This window comes from Sphaerodactylus townsendi, linkage group LG01 (genome assembly GCF_021028975.2).
Source record: "Sphaerodactylus townsendi isolate TG3544 linkage group LG01, MPM_Stown_v2.3, whole genome shotgun sequence".
Taxonomy (NCBI): Eukaryota; Metazoa; Chordata; class Lepidosauria; order Squamata; family Sphaerodactylidae; genus Sphaerodactylus; species Sphaerodactylus townsendi.
In genome coordinates, this window is record NC_059425.1 from 134,135,695 (window position 1) to 134,156,043 (window position 20,349).

General features: G+C 41.7%; 1 protein-coding gene across 2 annotated transcripts in view; it reads left to right on the top strand.

Moving 5' to 3' along the window:
* The window catches only part of LOC125431580 (gamma-aminobutyric acid receptor subunit rho-2-like), a 47,422-nt gene that overhangs the window by 12,627 nt on the left and 14,446 nt on the right, over positions 1–20,349 (top strand). For both annotated transcript variants that reach the window (XM_048494513.1, XM_048494522.1), the window contains exons 2-4: positions 1,081–1,187; positions 15,808–15,875; positions 18,138–18,361. In XM_048494513.1, the coding sequence (XP_048350470.1) occupies positions 1,081–1,187; positions 15,808–15,875; positions 18,138–18,361 (399 nt within the window). The remainder of the gene's footprint in view (positions 1–1,080; positions 1,188–15,807; positions 15,876–18,137; positions 18,362–20,349) is intronic.

Consider the following 20,349-nt stretch of genomic DNA (forward strand, 5'->3'; position numbering starts at 1 on the left):
TCTTCTGTTTCCAGTCTCAACATAAGTTTGTAAATCTTAACAATAACATGTTTATCATTTGTGCTAAGTTCCCTTTCAAATTCCATCTTGGTTTCCACCAAACCATACAATTTTTGTTTAGTTTAAATCTCTCCTGGAACTGTGTATAGGAAAACTAAGCACAATTAATACCCTTTACCTGTAATTGCTCTCTAGTTTTTATTTTATTTTGCAGTCTTCTTGTGAACAATCTAGGATATCATTATACAGAATCCATTTCTTTTCAAAAGTAATTTCTTGTCTATATAGTGCTTCTAGTGGTAATAGCCACCCATGTGTGTGTGTTTTGGCAAAGTCTAGGTTGAATTTATTCCATATTCTGATATAACATTATTAAAATCCTTGTTAAGTCTACTTGGGTCAGTTCTTGAAGATGGGATAACTTGCCATTAGAATATGAACTATGAGAACTATTATACAATGGTTTCACCCTCTGCACTGGCTTCCTATTTTCCTCAAAACCCCATTCAAAATCCTGATATTGAGAAATTTAGTATAAATTACTTTCTCAGACTGTTGTTCTATTGGACATTTACTTTTAATTTTGTTTCTCCAATCCCTTTCTGCTTCACAGAATAGAACAGTGAACCCATTGCAATACAGCAGTATGTTGTCCTAACAGCATTCTTAAAATTACCAAATTAGAATTATCCAACCTTAATGTCTTGGATGGCCTAGCTTGGAAGTAATCACTAGAATACCATCTAGGACCATAGAATGAATCAATTTAAACCAGTGCATTTAGTTCCCATGAGCTGTACAGTTCTAAATTTTAACATGCTTATAACCTCACAAAAATTCAAGGGCCAGTACACTATAGTTTTTATTTTGATTCATAATTCCTGATTTTTCAAAGGACATCTTCAGTTTCTAGCTCAGTGCAAAGCTATTAAGCTACTCAAGGGCAGAAAACATTCCAGAGTTTTTAGAATATTAACCATTACGGAAATAAAACAAATTTCCCACAGTTTTTAAGGATTGTTTCTGGAATAACGTTTGGGCTCTGAATATTTCAATTGGTGCTGTTGTTTTCCATTTTAGTCACATATATAAAAAGAACCATGATGTAACAAAAGTTCGGAAAGGAAAAACTGAACAACTCCTGAGGGTGGATGACCATGATTTCAGCATGAGACCTGCCTTTGGAGGTAAGAAATTGTACCAGTTCCTTTACAGCTGAATTGTTCATAAACTTAATGTATTGTCCTACATATTGTTAGGGGCTACCTTTCATTGGACAAGCCAATGATGATGAAATAGGATTTGGGTAACTTTCTGATATGCAGGAGCACATAGAAACGCTTTCCCAAGTATCAGCATATTGCTAAATTCTATTACAGGTCTTTTCTGCACAAGTCACCTAGAACATTTCCTGATCATTTTTAATCGTTTTTAATTGCCCATTTAATTGCCATTTACCACACTCAACTTCTCTAAACATTTTATGGCCACCATGAAGTTTAATTTTTTTTCCTGCTTATTCATTGGAACAGTGCTTCACTGATGCATTGCTTTGATGCTCTGTAACTCCATTTAAACAATGGAGAAAACATGTTTTGGAAGTCTTTCCAAAATCAAAGGGGCGGGGGCGGGAAGGAACAATGTGGAACTCCATGGAGGAAATATTTTATTTCCAGACTGAAAATGTTGTAAATGCCTTGCGCGGAAAAGGCATGAGAAGAGACCATGAAGCAGTGTTTCTGACCATTAACACCTCAAACGACTGAAGACTAGCAAACAGAGTAAGACTGCACTCGATCAAGGGCAGTATCAGAGTACTTCAAGATGGGGCTGCTGGGAATTTGAGAATTTGAACTGTGGATGCAGGTTGCTTAGATGCATTTAGGATTCACTGACAGGACATTTGACCCGGGAAATTGTCCAGGGAAATTTATGTGTAGCCCATAACAGGGCAAACAGCAGTTCTCCTTGGCTATTTCAGGTCAAGAAAACAACACTGGAGAAGGCTAATCTCCCTTTTTTCTTGTGCTGCACCCTCAGTCTGAATTGGGCTCCTACGTGAATAAGAATTAAGATTCAAACATGGAACTCCCAGCACATTTCTGGTTTGACAGGAACAAAACAAACAGTGTGGCCACTGAACTATCCTAGTGTGAATCTGGGCTCCTACTAGAAAATGAGTCACATTCACAGTGACATATGTATGGTACACATTGCCCCCATTGACCCACCGAGAAACAGCTTAATGGCTATCCAGAACTGTCTCTAGCTCAGTCAAGTCTGTTGTTTACAGTACCCTCATCTCTGCCCATATATCTGGGTATTTGTGGAGAAATGGCTCCCCCCTCCCTTTTCTTTTTCTTTCCTCCCCTCCTCCCATCAGGTATCATAAACTTGGGGGACTTGGAAATTCCAGAGAAACATCAGGAAATGCTATCTGACCTAGGGGGAAATTATATCTTGGCCCAGCCTGATCTAGTCAAAGGAGGGTGGGGTCTGGGATCTGATAAATTGCTGGGAGTGAAGGGGCAGAGGTCTCTTTTCTCTTTCCTCAAGCTGGAGGGCAGACCTCATGCCTGAGCTGAGGAAGGCAGCAGCCACTTCCTGGACCATGTGCTCTACAGGTAATGTGAGCTCTTGGAGAACTGCAACTTTTTAAGTTTTAAGGACCTACCCTGCTTTCTACCATCTACTAGCTAGGTATGTATAAGTGATAGTGGAAGGGGATTTGTGTTTTATTTCCTTTGCTTTGTAAACCCTTGCTCCATCTCGTGCTGTGATAAAACATACTGGTAATCATTTTCTTTTTAATAAATACTTGTAAAACCTTAGATGTGGAGGACAGTTCTCTGTACCATGTATGCCCCACTGTCTTTGGCATACTATCTAAATAGGAGATAGAGGAAGGCTGAGCAGCTTTTCCTCTAGGACCTCCAATCTACACTGTGGAACCCAGGAGAGGGGAACCAAAGGGAAACTGAGTCCGAAACCTCGCAGTTGGAAAGGAAGCTGGGAACTCTTGATCTTCCCACAGGCAGTCCTCAAATGATCAGGTGGTGGCAGCGTACCCAGAGAGAAAGCTAGCCCTCCCCAGGAAAAGTTGGTAACTCCTGAGGGTGTGCAGAGTGCGGGATAGTGCCTGCCAGGCAAAGCAAGCCCGTTTCGCCACAGTATTCAACACCTTTGACTTCTTATTTCTCACATATAGCACGGTACCTTTTCCAGCCCTACATTACAAAATCATAATTACAAAATCATTCAATGTAACTGTACACAAGAGTAAATAATGATGATGAATCACATTTGCTTCAGCCCTTCCAGAGTTTTCTTAGTGCCAGTGACCTTGGTGGAACTAGCAGCTGTTCAGGTATTATTTACTACAAATATTAATATTTAAAGCTTATGTAAATAGATCATTAGGACCCACGCATACTCTCTCTGGATGCATTTCATCTGGGAGATCTCCTGTTTTTTGACAGAGAGTCAATGAATAAGCAGCTTTATCTGATACTCAAAATAGCTGTATCTATTCCACTGAAGAACAGTCTAATGCTTCCTGTGATGCAGTTTACTCCCCACCTATCTCCCCCATAGTAGCCAGATCCCACTGGATAGAATTTAATCAGCATGTATAGACTGGAGGCATAAATGAATACGGTTTGGTTGCAAGACTACTCACTAGTTTCTGCAGTGGTGACTTCTTAATAGGAATGTAAAGAAAAGTTACCACATGACATAAGTAGTCTGTGAATGTTGCTGGCTCCTTCTAAATCTGCTGCTGTGTGGAGTTTTGCTCCTGCTTTATTAATTTGATTACATATGTAGCTAGTGGTGGGATCCAAAAATTTTAGTAACAGGTTCCCATGGTGGTGGGATTCAAACTGTGGCGTAGCGCCAATGGGACTGGGTGGGGCATGATGGGGTGTGGCCGGGCGTTCCAGGGGTGGGGCTGTGGCAAGGATGCAGCCGCTGCGCCGGTCCTTGGGCGGGAAACGAATGCACACAGGTGCAGGCTGCCACGCATGCCGGTGCACCTCCTGCTAGACTGCTTCAAGTTCTGCGTGCTACTGCTGAGAGGAGGGGCGTAACTAGGGCAAAAATCACGTGGCAAAATCACCAATTAGTAACCTCCTCTCGGCACACAGAAATAATTAGTAACCTACTCTCGGGAACCTGTGAGAACTTCTGGATCCCACCTCTGTATGTAGCCCACTTCACAGCTTTGGTACATTATTTGCATGCATGGTTTATCCTTATCATGTAATACAATAAGGAAACATCACATTAATGTTCAGAGGGTAGCCATGTTGGTCTGTAATAGAACAGCCACTGGAAACTTACCATGAAGATTCTTTCTTCTGTGAGCATAGGAGGATGTCTTCCAAGCTGGGCCTGATTTATCTATAGGCTAGGCAGGCTGAATCCTAGGGCCTCTGGCCAAGGTGGATAATATTTTTTACACTATCTCATAGGCCTTTCTTACACATCCTGTAATAACACACTGTAGTCTCTAAACAACCCTTCAGTAATTTTCTTTATGTAACCCTGAGTCCACTAGGGGAGCAGAAGGAGGTTGCTTTATCTTTGCTGCTTAAGATAAGTTACAGGAGTTTTATTTTTCCTGCTCTTTCAAAGATTCACTAGGAAAATTTGGAACTTTCTTTCCTCCTATTAAAGACAGATAAGCTACAGCTTTGGGCATTAACATTTCATGCAATAATAATGCCAAATAAGAAACGGCGGCGTCAGAGGCATAGCTGGGCTATTCTGCGCCTAGTGCGCACTCTGTGTTTTTTGCCCCCCTCCACAGTGTCCTCCCCCCCCCACTTACCTTATTGAAACAATGCAGGCTGGAGAAGCAGCCTGTTCCCTTTAGGCTGAAAATGGCTTGGTGGGAACTACACTTCCCAGGAGACCTTGGGGCTCACAAGGTCTCCTGCAAAGTGCAGTTCCCACCAGGCCATTTTCAGCCTGAAGGGAACAGGCTGTTTTCCAGCCTGCATTGTTTCAATAAGGTAAGTGTGGGGTTGGGGGTGCCACAGGGGAAGGGGGGTGCTGCGGGGAGGCAGGGGCAATTTTCTGTCCCCCCAGGTGCACATCCAGTGCAACGCACGCCCCCTGTCTCTTGCTAGCTCCACCTCTGGGTGTCGTTCCTCGCCAGCAGTCATGACCAAAAAGCCTGCAAGTAAACAAAGACAGATATGTATTTAGAAGATCACTTGGAGGCAGAAGAATTGCTTTGTAACCTTGAACTATCTAATAGGTTTACTCCCCTGGAGAATGTAAACCTTGATATCACAAGTGAGGAAATTCCAACTTTAGAACAAGACCTGTCCCCTGGTTACAAAAACTGGGAACTTCAAACTCTGAAGGAACTTTACTAAACTTCTCCTCAAGGCAATCTTTCTTAATTGAAAAGACCTTGGAAATGGTTTTGGATAATTGCAAGTTAATTACAGATAGCTTGGAATATATTAACTGCAAAGTGTATAGCCCATGTAGACCTAACAGGTGCAGCAAAGAAATGCAGAAGAATATGCTCTTCTCATTCTCCAACCAAAGTAACTCATAGCCAGTCTTCTGGTTCAACAAATTTTATAAATGTTACATCAGGAGTGTCAAATTTAACCTTGCAAAAAAACCAACTGGTGATTTTTATAGGAAATAACAGATTCAACCAGGGCCAGAGGCATACCGGGGATAAATGGCATCCGGAGACAAATTGTCTCTGGACGCCCCCAGACTCTGCCCCCATGCCCCCAAGCTCCGCCCGCAATGCTGCCGGGTGCCCTTGACTCCATGTGACCAGGAAGTCCTGCTGTCTTGTTGTTTTCGCTCACCTCCACCCATGTGTTCTCAGAGACAATGAGGCAGTAGGACCTCCTGCTGCCTCGTGGTCTTCAAGATCCCTGATCCCACCCATGTAGATGACACATGGATGGGGTCAAGGGTGCGCGAAAACAATGAGGCAGCAGGACTTCCTGGTCACGTGGGGGGCTGATTTTGCACCCCCCATGTGACCAGAAGAGTGGCGCCTTGTCCCCTAGGTAGATACGCCACTGACCAGGGCAAATGGGAAAACCTCTGGGAAATAAAAAAAGTCTCTGAGGCAATTGCTGAGAAAACCAAGTTCTAGAATTTCCTTATTGAAATATGAAACACTTCCTAGCCTTGGCTTTTACAAAAGACTTGTTCTCAGTTTCTCTCAGCCAGCAGTCACAAAATGGTTATTGGAGTTGAAGCACTATCTGAACATTATGTATGACATACCGATTACAATATTCAAAAATTTAAATATTATCAACCTTTTTACTAATAAACAACTAAAAGAGGATGACCTTTATTATTATTATTATTATTATTATTATTATTATTATTATTATTATTATTATTATTATTATTATTATTATTATTAAACCACCCTTCCCCGAAGGGCTCGGGGTGGCGAACAAACAAATAGATAGAGCACAAATAAAATCAAATTTTTAAATAGTTATTAAATATGGCTCTATATGTTAAAATCGACCCCCATTAAAATGCAGCATCTATCAAAATTACCGATGGCGTCCTACTCGTAGTCCCCTAAGAAAAGAGGGCAATCAATGCATCCTGTCAACATAAAACAAAGATTAGAAGCCTTGACTAAAGACTGGAAATATTTTGAGCTAGGTCTGGCCCAGCTTAAACAATTCAGAACAACCCCAGAATAATTGTTTTCACAAATTGGTCATTCAAACAATGAACCAATTGCCCCTTGGGAGTGCCACATAAATGATTGCCCCAAGGTTGTTAGTAAAAATCAAGTCAGGTGAAGTTCGAGACAGCAAGTAACAACCCTGTCCTAACTGATATAAAGGATGAGCCAAAAAAAATTTCCAACTTCCTCTACAAATTCTCAGGACACTGATATGGACATCGACCTCAGATCCTTCAGGATCCTTCAAAAGGAATTTGGTACTCATGGTAGGAAGAAGTCTTGGGCTCAGGAATTAAAAGAATTAAATGACTTAAACAAAACGCAAAAAAAAAGTTTTTTTAAAAATCCCAACACAACACAACAGCCAATCAGGATGAGGAAGAACAGAGCCGCTGAGCAGATCACATGTTCGTGGGGAGTGCTGTACTGTTTGAAACCGTGATAGACATCAATGTCCTCATCAGACATATGTTGCAGTGGGGAGGGTGAAACCTCGATGAAAAGGTTCTGTTTCTTTTGAAACCTGGATGCATCCGGGTTTAATTTCTCAGGGGGGAAATGACCTTAATTTGGTGTAGTCATCATTTTCAATCTGGTCTTGTTTAATCTCTACTAGTAATATGGTTTTATACTTTCAAAGCTACCCTGCTTGACATCTTCAGAACTCTTCTTTATTTTATAAGCCTCTATCATGAGAAAGAATACCTGTCCTACGTTCTCTGTCTAGAAGCAGTTTATCACATGCTAGTCCTCCCGCCTGATATTAATATTTCAATTGTTTCCTTAGTACTGTAAGCTGCTTTCATGGGGATTTTTCATCACGAGGACTTTTGGAAGCCCAGAAGTATTTGGGAGCATTCAGAGGACATGGTGTCCAGTGTGAGCACAGCTTGTCTGGCTCCTGTGTTTTTCCTTTGTTAGTCATATCACAAATAAACTTTCCTACATCTGGCTCAAAGAGAAAGTATTAAATGTCTACAGGTGGGACACCCATCTGGACACTTTACCTATTGCCAATTCAAAATAGTGGAGCAAAGATCCACTTTATGTTCCTCATTTTTCAGCCCTTTCAAGGGCTTTTCTTTCCCTTTAGCTGAGCTGTACTGCAGCACTACACTGTAGCTTGACAGGGAAATGAAATGGAAGAGTAACCGGGGGTTGGTTCAAGTTGTAAGGATGCTGGAATTGCCATCATGTTATACTTTTGCACACGTGCAGTGGAGCAAAGTGGGAGGAACAGGGGGCAGCAGCAATTAGCACCAGAACTGGCCGTTCCTGGCTGTCCCATCCTGCTTGCTGCTGCCACAATTAAGATGCATTTTTTGTCTCCATGTGAAAACAGCCCTAGTGGTTCTTTTCGATGGATTACCAAGGAAAACTGAGGTTCCACTGTACTTTATACACTAAAGCACATCAGGAGCTCAAAATAGGTTGATTACTACTTTCATCAGGCTCAAAAGCAAGTTGAGAAATGATTAAGCCCTTGACAACTGTACTATGCAATGCTTTTCTCTGACCTACAGTGATCAACCATAGTTTAATAGTAGTTTTCAGACTTTGATTGTATAAAGTTCCAGGTTCTATTCTGATATCCAGTTTAAGTACTCCAGTAACAGGAATAGGGAAGAGGTGCTGTAGAATTATATAACATTGGAATGGTTCTGTAGGGAAGATGTGGGTATTATGAGAAGTGCAAGGCAAATTACAAGTTTGGACATGTGAGGGAAGCGGGCAGGAGAGAATTGGTGGGGACTGATTAACCCTTTCTCATATGTTGGTTCTCTCACCAGCCCGCTCATGACATTTGAAAACACTTTTCTATAGCCAAGTTTCAAAATCAGAAATAAGCTATTTTGGAAGTAAAGCACTGTCAAGCAGGTTGTATAGGAGAATGGATAGACATCAGAAGGGTAAAATATCTTATCTACCAGTTTTCCTCTGGAAGTAAAAAACACCTTTATTTTTGGTATCTTGGCAAAGGAGACTTTGGATACATATTTGCCAAAGTAACATATAGTTGTCTCACATAGTATTAAATGGTATTTCTTTTAATATAAGCTATATGTAGTTCTTTTCTGAAAACAATTTTATAGCATAAGCAAAACTGAAACTGCTGTAAATGCCTTATTATTTTGCATATGTGATAACCAGACAGGTGGCTGTCATGTTAGTTCTTCATGTTAATGCAGGACTGAGCTTCAGTCTCTGGGACTGTTAATCCCTTGCCTCTTTGCAGCGATCTAAAATTCAATCAAGATTTGAAATAACTGACTAACTAGATTGTAGTGAACATCACTCACAAAACTGCAGGATTAGGTACTGTGGCTAGGAGCCAGCAGGCAGGTATAGCATAAGCTTCTCTTCAGAGCCCCTGGGTCTAGGCCCCCCTCCATTTGGTGCTGCTTTCAGTGCTGAATTGCTGAAGTAATAATGTAGTGCCTGTAAAAAGCAAGAATAATACTTTATTCCCTCATGGTTCATCCCAGACTTTGTTCAGAAGCAGAATTATGGGATATGAAGGAGAAAAGCCTTAGGCTCCCCCTACAGAATCGTATCCCTAAGAGGTCTCATGTGTCATAATACCACTCCGGTATTATTAGTGTGTGCCTTTCAGAAGCAGCCCATTGTTAAAGAGTGAACAAGGTTCAATGCACTAAACAGGAAAAAACCCTGGTTGCAAAGAAATTAAATAGAAGGGTCATTTTAAAATAGAACAAATGCACTGTATGGCTTTTAAAGCTACCTATGAAGAAGGGGCTCTAGTGAGTAAAAGGCCAAACAATTCACTCTTCCAGGCATATATTAATGGGGTATTTCTGGCCCTTGTCTTGAAACTACTACAAACTACAAATGGATAATTGTGAACAAAATAAAAAGCAAGCCTAAAGACTAATAGCAAGGAAGGGCCTATGGGTATGTATATGTGTGCTTTCCGTTTTAAACATGGCAACTGCTACTGTTAGGAAGAAATACTATAAAACAGCCTGACAAACAGCCAAGAGCAGCTCATAGCTGGAAAGCATCTGAGCTAACCTGGAGGGTGCTCAAATATTCCTACTTAAAATTGTGTCCCCTATTATGGCCTAAACCTAATTGTTCCCATCCCTGTATATTTTTGCTAATAAATGAATGTTGTTTTGAATATACCTATCTCTGCTGTGTGACCCTAAAAGCGTGAAGCTGAATGACTACCTTATTACAGATTTGCAAGCAAAAGGGGGCTTCATTTGCAATATCCTTTAGCATTGTCCATTTCATCAACACCTTTAATCCAATATCCAGTTTAACAATTTATCAAGTTCTATCTTTTAATTTCCAGTTAAGTGTAATTTGAGTGTAATTGCTAAACAAAACTCTTCAGTTGGGCCTAAACAAACTGAAAGAAAGTACAGCCTGAGAGAAGTTTGTACAAAGTTATTCAAATAAAATTGCAAGGTTTTTTTCAGACAGAGATTGTTTCTTATAAAGACTGAAAGAGCACACTTTGAAACAGATGATTTTTTAAAAAAAATATTGTTGGAAAGGATTTTAATTTATCTTGCCAAGTTATTTATGTCCATATTGGAAGAAAAATAACAACACTGAAAATTCATTTTTCAGACATTTTAATATTCAGACAATTTATTGATGACTTATTTTTTGTTATTACATACCAGTCAAAAGTTGAACAACTTGTTCTGCAGCTGAATACCATTCAGGATAATATTAAATTCACAGCACAAATTAATAACACACAATTTCTATTTTTGGACCTATTGGTGCATATAGAAAAGAGAAAGAAAACTAAGGGCTAATATATATCATAAACCCACAGACCGCAATGCATAGCGCCACTGGGATTCCTTTCACCCCAATCATTTAAAATACAACATAAAATATACAGATTCTGCGAGATTCCAGGAGATTCTGGAAGAACCGGAAAGAACATTATCTTATGTGGAATAATTGTTATATTTGCTTATTTCCTCTCTGTAGTAACAAGTTTAAGTGCTATACCTCATAGTGCAACAAACCAGACTTATTTCAATTAGATATGCTGTAAGAGAGGTATAAACTGTATGAGAGTTTGTAGGTATGAATGTGGTGTATGTATGAATGGATAATTTGTTGTTATATTTTTCACTTTTTTACATTATTAAACTTTTTGAACTTTGTTATATTGAGGTTTGCTGAGCAGGGTATAAAATTTATTTCTGTTAAGGTCTTTCACTGCCGCTAGCACATTTGTTAATTGGTTACCCTGCAGTTCCACCAGTATCTACATCTCACTTCATCATCGGAATGCTACTGCATTAAACTTCCATGTGAGGATTCGATGGAGTTCAGAGCACCACAGGATAGCATCACATGTAATCACAGAGTGACCCCCCACTAAAGATGGCCGGCTGGTGGTGGTGGTGTGGGTGGGTGGGAAATAACCATTCCATTTTCCTATGGTGAGTTTTTCCTATGTAAAAAAAGTGTTCTAAAAACAGGAAGCTACAGCTTCTGTGCAATCCTAATGCTTGTACTGTCCTTCCCTTCCCCCCAAATAAGCATTCCCATAGGTTTTTGTGGCTGGGACATTTGAACAGTCAGTCAAAAATCACCCAGGATTGAAGCCATGTCCATATCCACTGCCTTTCAACACCATGAAGAATTCTTGAATCCTTCCCTCCTTGCAATATAATTGCCCATCTCCATCAGGAGTTCTAGAATGGTTCCATAGCCTATTCGAATAACACAGAGATTCTATGAATAACGTTAAATGCTTGAAAAGAAATCTTCCTTTCCATTAGCACTTACGTTTATTGACAGATGCCTACTTAGCCTCTAGAGCTTGCTTGACAGCTACAGGTGTACATGATCGTTAGAGCAGAGGTGGGATCCAGCAGGTTCTCACAGGTTCCCGAGAGTAGGTTACTAATTATTTGTGTGTGCCAAGAGGGGGTTACTAATTGGTGATTTTGCCACGTGATTTTTGCCTTAGTTACGCCCCTCCTCTCAGCAGTAGCACGCAGAACTTGAAGCAGTCTAGCAGGAGGTGCACTGGCGTGCGTGGCAGCCTGCGCCTGCGTGCATTCGTTTCCCGCCCAAGGACTGGCGCAGCAGCTGCGTCCTTGCCACAGCCCCGCCCAGGAATGCCCCACCCCCTGAATGCCCGGCCACACCCCCGTTGTGCCCCACCCAGCCCCATTGGCGCTATGCCACAGTTTGAATCCCACCACCATGGGAACATGTTACTGAAATTTTTGGATCCCACCACTGCGTTAGAGTATATAGTAAACATGGTGACAAAGTTTGTTTGCACCATAATTGGAAGTGTTTGTACTCTGTGGCTGATTTTGCATGTCGAAATTGCTCCATGGCTTATCCAGGGAATGTACCTGCTGCGGGGCTTCTCTCCCTGCTTGTAGTTCCCCACTGCTGCCCAGCTCTTTCCTTTGCTCGAGTCAGGGCCGGTGTGGGAAGCCCCACAAGCCCTGGGATTTCCCATAAGCCCTGCTTAAACACTGCAGTCTGTTCCACACATGTGTGTGCAGCCTTCGTTTCCTGCTTTCAGATTGGCTGAATCTCGCCCCATTCCCCCCACTCACTTTCTGTATTTTTTTTGTATTTTAAAAACAGAATGCAGGCAGGCGCTGAGAATCGGCACCCTCGGCCTCCTCTCCCCGTCTGAAATCCTTGCTCCCCCCCCCCTGCAAATTCCTTGCTCGTGCGAGAATTGCCTTTTCTACCTCCTGCAAATTCCTCGCCCATGTGAGAGAATTGCCATTTCCATTCCTTCAAACTTCTTGCGTGTGTGCGGGGAGGAGGATTCCCTTGTTTGGTAGGCTGAGCACACTGCTTTTCTGTCCAAGGTTTCTCCCTCCTTTATAAAAAAAATCAAGATTTCTTCCTCCATTTGTCCCCTCACTGCAATTGGTTGGGGGGGGGGGGAGACACCGCTTCTCAGCACTTGTCCATTGGAGGGGCGGGCCAGAGCAGTGAGGCGGGAAAACTGGCCCAAGTTCTGCTACAGAGGAGTTTTGCATGGCAGCAGAAGCCTCCAGAGCAACAAAGGGGCATTTCAAAAAAACTTCAACCTTTGTGGTTCAGGAAATTCACAGAGCAAAACCATTGCCATGAGGCAGCTCCAGGGCACAAACATGGCAGCCATGCAGCAGCATATGGCACAGTGCGGAACTCCCAATTGCACTGGGGCATTCCCCGGGTAACAGAGGAGCAATTTTGCTGTGCAGAATTAGCCTTTGTAAACTTTTTAGATGTTATGTGCATTATGATGAACTTAATTGCTTAGAAAAGTAAACATATTCGAGATGAGCTGTTTTCCTCACCAAGTGATGATAAGCAGGACAAACAAACAAAAACCGCTTTGAAAAGAAGCACACAAAACACTGGATAAATGTAACTGAGAGTAAAAGATGCAATTTAGAATGACAATCACACAAACCTAGTTGAAATAGATGGGGGATGTGTTGGTGCTGGCTACTGCTCAGTTCAGCAAGGCCTGCGCAAGAGACATTTCCAAAGGATTGTGCTTAGAGTCCTGAAAGGGCTCTGAACTTCGTTTTCCTTCATGCATTTCCTGTACTTTTAAATTTGATTTTGGTTTCTCCTCTGTGGTGTTAATTTAGTGAAGACTGTAGTTAACGATCTGGAGCAACCCAACCCTCCCAAACCAGTATAGTTTTAGGTGGAGACAGGATTAAAGATCTAGCAGCTTTCTAATGACTAGGGATTAGCGAGATCAAAAATCTCTTGATCTTTCTGTGACTCATCACCAGATGCTTAATTCAACAGTATGGTGTGCTGCCAGGACAACCTCCAAAAACACCCAGATAGAGTTTGAGGCTGGTTCTTCTGGATATGTGTTTTGTTTTTGATACTATAAAAGTGAATTGCTATATGGTCACTTACCTTTTCATTCTTACTGTTATAAAAGTTGGCCATGTGATTTATTTATTTATTTATATGCCTTTACATCCAAGCTGATTTATACCTTAAAATAATTGCCCAGAATGTAACATACATAACACCACAGAAAAAGGAGACAGGAAGAGAAAGAAAAACGAATCAGCTGAGGTGTAACCCCTCTGATGATTATAAAACTGTTCCATAATCATCAGGTGAAATGGCTGTTGCAGAAGACATTTTAGGGGCAGGGAGGAGATCCCTATGACAGTTGGCCCCAAGCAGGATGGTGGAGAAAGCTTTGCTGGGCCTCCTGTCTCCCTAGAGTTGCCTGGTCATCCCCTGGGCATCAACAGAGAGGGGGTTTGATGGGATTTGGCAAGTGCCAGTCACACAGTCCAATAATGAAGGAGTTAATTGTTGCATGCTAATTTGTTAGTGAGGTCAGAAGTCACTGACCAGGTAATTGATACCTATTGGTTGGGTGGGCTACATGCAGGTCTGCACGTAGGCTTTAGATATATGTTCTTTGTTGCACTCTGCACATGGTCAGTTCAGTTTATCCATAGCTTAGTAGCCATGTAATAGTCTAAGCAGCAAGCTGGCTGTTGGTGCTAGCTGGTAAGAAAGATGTTTATTGTTTTTCTTCCAAGTTTCCCTTCCCTGTAGTAAGTAAACTTTATTTCAGTAAAGCAACTGGTCTCTGCCTCATTATTGCATTAACTCTGCTAATTAAGCATTTGTCCACATGACAGGGTTAGAGGGACATGACCAAGCTTAAAATGCCCAGGCCTCGATGTCACCTGTGTGATGATGTCACTTCCGGAAGTGGTGACATTACACCATTGACATCAAGGCCTGGGCCTCATTTTAAGCCTGTTAAGACCCCCATCTCCAGCTGGATGGTGCCTGGGGAGAGGGCCCAAAACAGGGGATCTGGCATTCCTACCTCTTTGCATTTTGAAGAGCCACCTTTAAGTTGTAAAATGACTATTCACTTCTATATATGCTGTATTTGTAATTGTTATCATAAGAAATGTCTCTTTATATGACTGTCCTATAGTCTTCAAAATCAGTGTGTTTTTCTAATAAATATATAGCAATTGATTCATTAATTCAAAAGTTCTATGGAACATAATGTATTTTACTTTACTTAAATTCTGCAGTTAATATTTTGATCTGGCATACTTAAAAACCAGTCTATAAAACTGTGGTGCAATAAGGAAAAAATAAGACTGCAATCCTTCAGCCAGTTGTGTTCCCTTTAATCCAAGAACAGCCTAAAACTATCACTATTGAAACATCCTTTTATGCATATAACTCAATTAAACAGTCAGTGGACTGTCCCCTGCTGACACTGGGAGGCAGCATTGTCACTTTGCAGAAGGGGATCTGAAGATGAATGTTAGTGCTTTGTCACAAACTATACAATGACTATGTGATTTAGGGAACAGAATGGTACGGTAGCCAAGAAATTTTTCTGAATTTCACCAACAGAGTTTGGCACAATCAGGGGAACTCTCCATGCAGGAGTTGCACATACATCTAAGCTCTGACTGCTTCTAGCATGACCAGCTACCTCAGTAATCTTAGTGCACATGGGTTCTGGTTTGCTGTGTACATGTATTTTATTCAGGAATTCAGCTATGTCAAAATCAACTGGGATCTCAGCAGTTTCTGAATGAGTGCATCCCTGAGAAATGGCAAACTCACAGCAGTTTTCAGAATGTACTCTTTGTTTGTCTGGGGTTTATCCTTTTCCACTCAGGTCTTCAAAAACCTCTGAACTGTTCCCCAAGATCTTTTGAGTTGACCCTATATTTTGTGCTGTTTGTCATTGACTCCTGTGAGATTGCCATGGGAGTAACTAGCTGTGATCCAAAATAATGCTTTCCTGGAAGTTAGTAGCCTTGAATAAAATAGCACTCATAACTACTACTGGTGCTTTCTTGGATAGAGAATAAAATCACTAGCTACATTCCTCCCCCATCATATTTTGAGCGTAGATTTTCATTTTAGCAGACAACATTTGCAATACAATAGTGTTAAAATATTATGTATGCTTAAGTATCAGTAATGAATGATCCATACATCATGTTCAAATTAAAAGTGGGAATGGCAATCAGAAGTACCAACAAAAGTAGAAATATTCACATCCTTTGCTGTAGTTGTCTAAAGTTTTATAACGGACTAATCTGAGTTTTTTTCTCCCACAGGCCCTCCTATTCCTGTTGGGGTTGATGTGCAGGTTGAAAGCTTGGACAGTATTTCTGAGGTTGATATGGTACGTAACGTCTAAAAGTCTATTTCCAGTGAGAAAAATATTGAATTTTGGTTCTGGGGTTGGGAAGAGTATTACACTTTTAGCATCCAAATATCCCACAAACCAATGCCTGATAGATTGTCATTTGTGCCTGGTTCTTAGTAAGATAGCTAATTGTGGTCTGGGCCATGCCATTCTCAAATTGTAGGTGGATGCTAAAATGCTCCTCTATTCGAAAATTTCCTGCATAAAGAAAACTATCACGTCAGGAAGAAAGTTAGAACCTTTATCCCTAATTAGGATTGCCAAAATTCAAGTAGGGCCAATAAATATTGGTCCTTTGGCCATTCTTACTGTGTGTGGGTGTGGGTGTGGGTGTGTGTGTGTTGTATCTGTGCATACACCCCCACTTGCTTGTGGACTCTTCCTTTTGCTCCTGGAAATGCTGGTCATTTTCCTCTTCATCACTGCTTTTCCTGGATGGCCCTTCAAGACTGGGTAAAACGCTATGGTAGAATTTGCCCATATACTAGAGCATCCCCATGGTCATCACTGATGCAATGACATCACTTCTGGTGCATGTCAGAAATGATGTCATCACATTTTGGATGCTGGAGGCGTTGAAGTAAATTTACTGTCCTAATTTGCCCTCCTCACTGGCTTGCTGAACGGTATTTCTTATAAAGAAGCTGCACATATTTGGATCTGCCTGCAAATTCACACACATAGCCATATAGTTGTTACAGTTCTGGCAAAGAGCAGCCGTGACTTACCGCGGCAGCCATTGCTGGTGGGGAAGGGATGCCTTCCGTGATGCTCCCCCCTTTCACTGTGCCTCGCAAGCTCTCCAGAGCTCGCGAGGCTTCAGGCTGGCCTGGCAACGTGGGCCTGGCAGGCTTCAGGGCGCCGAGCAGCGACACTGGGCACCCTGACGTCACCAACGAAGGTGGGGCCAGGCCTATTTAGGTCAGGGCTCGACCTTCCCACCTTCCCATTTGCCACAAGGAGCACGGCAAATATAGTTGTTACAGTTACAAATATAGTTGTTACATATAGTTGTTACAGTTCTGGCAATACACTTACATTCATACAGGTGTGACTCCCAAAGTGTATAGCCAAATATCTGTCAGCAATAAATGCAGTGTCAGATCTGAATGTTGCCTTTATATGATTGCAAAGTGATTGATCAGCTTCCTAAGGGAAAGGGAAGGGGAGCCCTGATGGGATAGAGCCAAAGCAAGTTGTGCGACACAGCACAGCCTATTAAATGTTTCCCTAGTATTGGACTGTTGCTGCAAAAATGGATTGTCAGTGACAAAATGGGAATTTAGGAATATACCGTGTTTCCCCGAATATAAGACAGTGTCTTATATTAATTTTTGCTCCCAAAGATGTGCTATGTCTTATTTTCAGGGGATGTCTTATTTTTCCTGTGTTCTGTTTGTCGGGCATGCTTCCAAACAAAAACTTTGCTATGTCTTACTTTCGGGGGATGCCTTATATTTCGCACTTCAGCAAAACCTCTACTATGTCTTATTTTTCGGGGATGTCTTATATTAGGGGAAACAGGGTACTTAGAGATTTGCGTACATTCCAACATCAAAGATAGTTGTGGATAAATGCAAATGTGGATAATCTTGAGTACAATTTAATAATGACCACGTGTCAGTGAGCACATGTAGCAGGCAAATGACTGTGAAGGGATGCCAGCTTCCAGGTGGGACTTGGGAATCCCCCAGAATTACAGTTCATGGATGGGCTCTTCAACAGTGTACCCCACTGAGGGCCCTGTCCTCTCCAGGTTCCCCAAATCTCCAGGTGTTCACAACCTGGACCTAGCAATCCTAACCCCCCCCCCCCATCACTCCCATCGGTGACCAGAGATCACCTGGCATCCCCTTGTCTATGTTTACTCCTGTCCATCTATGTCTTTTCAGGGGTTACCAAAAATGTGTTTAGTTCAACTCTCAACTGTTGAGTAAAATTGTGATTTTACTATAAGCACCTTTGGTAGTTTTTTTTAAATTGAAAAGTGGAATAAAATGCTGGGATAATAAATAAATAAATGGCAATGTCCCAGTGTAGCAGGGTGTTACAGTAAAAGAGAACAAATGACCATGTAGCTATTGTATGTCAAGATTCAACTCAGGAAATTTTACCTTATGAAAATGGTAATATAGCTATCTTCCCCCCTGTCTTTTTTCTATCACTTTAAGCCTTTTTTACTAATTTGTATGGGTGTTGGAAATATAATCCTAATTACTCTTCTCTCTCCTAATTCAGGACTTCACAATGACACTGTATCTGAGGCATTATTGGAAGGATGAGCGTCTCTCCTTTCCCAGTCATACTAATAAGAGCATGACTTTTGATGGAAGGCTAGTGAAGAAGATCTGGGTGCCTGATGTCTTCTTTGTTCACTCTAAAAGATCCTTCATTCATGACACAACTACTGACAATATCATGTTGCGGGTATTCCCAGATGGTCATGTTCTCTATAGTATGAGGTGAAGCCACAGTCAGTATCTGTTGCACTTAATGCTCAGAGATTTTTTTTTTTTTGCAAATTGCTTTTGTATTTTTCTGTTTTAAACCATACAAGGTCATCCTTCTGTTGTATGTGTATAGGGCAATACACCAGCAGCACGTCTCCCATTTAGTATATCCACTTCTGCAATGTTTGCTGCATACAGTGTGTTGGAACAAGAATGGTGTTATTTTTATGGATTTCCTCGGTAACATTATTAATGATATCACATTAATAGAGCTCTTCCCTCTCTTCCCACATCATTTCGAACATTTTATTAATTAATTCAGGATATCTTGAATTTAGAATTTCTTATTGCTATAGCACAAATAAGGCCATAAGTATCTTAAAAATGAACAAATTCAAATCCCACTGGTATTATAGACCAGGGATCCCCAACCTTTTTTTAGCCAGCAGGCATCTTTGGAATTCTGACACAGGATTATGGGCACAACAACTGCTGCAGGAAGTGGAGTCAACCACAAAATGTCAGAAACTGAGGAAATGCATAACCAGCATTAACATTTCAACATTTCAGGCAGACACTGTTTAACAGGATGCCTTTTTAAATGAACCTAGCGTTTAAAATATTTTCTTGCGTAAACATGGCTCTCCTACAATCATGTAGTGAAGATCCTTGTCTTGTAATGGCTGGTGTAAAATCAACTTTTAAAAAATCTGCCCAATCAGGTCTCCAATGGCCAATCAGAAGCTTTGCTAGGCAAATATACCTACCTGGCCCCACCCACTTTCTAAAAACATTTGTTGGGTCCAGGAACAGTATCAGCAGCCATGATGGATCCCACAGGAACCACTTTGGGGACCCATCATAGACTGTACAGATTTTAATGATATGTTAATTTTGGCTAAGGGGGAAGACACACATAACATATACAGTGAGGCTGCCCTCACTGCATTCAGTCTAGAAGTACCAATTTCTGAAAAAGTTATGCACTTTAAAGGGTCCTAATAATGCAATTTATTTTAAACAATTAATGATAGATGAATGGATTTCATATACATTCTCATGTAATTTTTTCAAAGATGCAGTCAGCCACCAAACTATGGAATATACTGTCCTGGGGCACTGGCGTAATGCCCATTGGGCAAGGTGGGCAGCTGCCCAGGGCATCACCTTGTGGGGGGGCATCAAAATGCTGGGTTCGTTTTTGGGTATTTTAGTGGTTTTCCATTTTTGGCCTGCAGGGGGCGCAGTTTTCAGGCTAGTGGCACCAAAATTTCAGCGTATCCTCAGGAGACTGTCCTTATGCTACCCCCCAAGTTTGGTGAGGTTTGGTTCAGGGAGTCCAAAGTTATGGACTCCCAAAGGGGGTGCCCCTATCCCCCATTGTTTCCAATGGGAGCTAATAGATGGGGGCTACAGTTTTGAGGGTCCATAACTTTGCCCCCCCCCTGAACCAAACTGCACCAAACTTGGGGAGTATCATTAGGGCAGTCTCCTGATGAGCCCCTGAAAGTTTTGAGATTGTGCCTTCAGAAATGTGCCCCCCACAGCCTGCAACCCCCATTGACAGCAATGCAGAAAACTCAATGCAGAACAAAGATTCTTGGGCAAATTTCTAGGATGTTCCTGCAGGGGGTGCATTTTTGGATGTATCGGCACCAAAATTTCAGGGGATCATCTGGAGATGATGGCACCCCCCAAGTTTGGTGCAGTTTGGTTCAGGGGGGCCAAAGTTATGGACCCTCAAAACTGTAGCCCCCATCTCCTATTAGCTCCAATTGGAAACAATGGGGGATGGGTCACCCCCTTTGGGAGTCCATAACTTTGGACTCCTTGAACCAAACCTCACCAAACTTGGGCAGTAGCATACGGACAGTCTCCTGATGATATGCTGAAATTTTGGTGCTGATATGTCTAAAAATGCACCCCCTGCAGGCACCAATGTCCTGGTGCAAAAAAAATTTGGTCGTGGTGGAGTGGCCGCCCATGGGGGGGGTGGCATC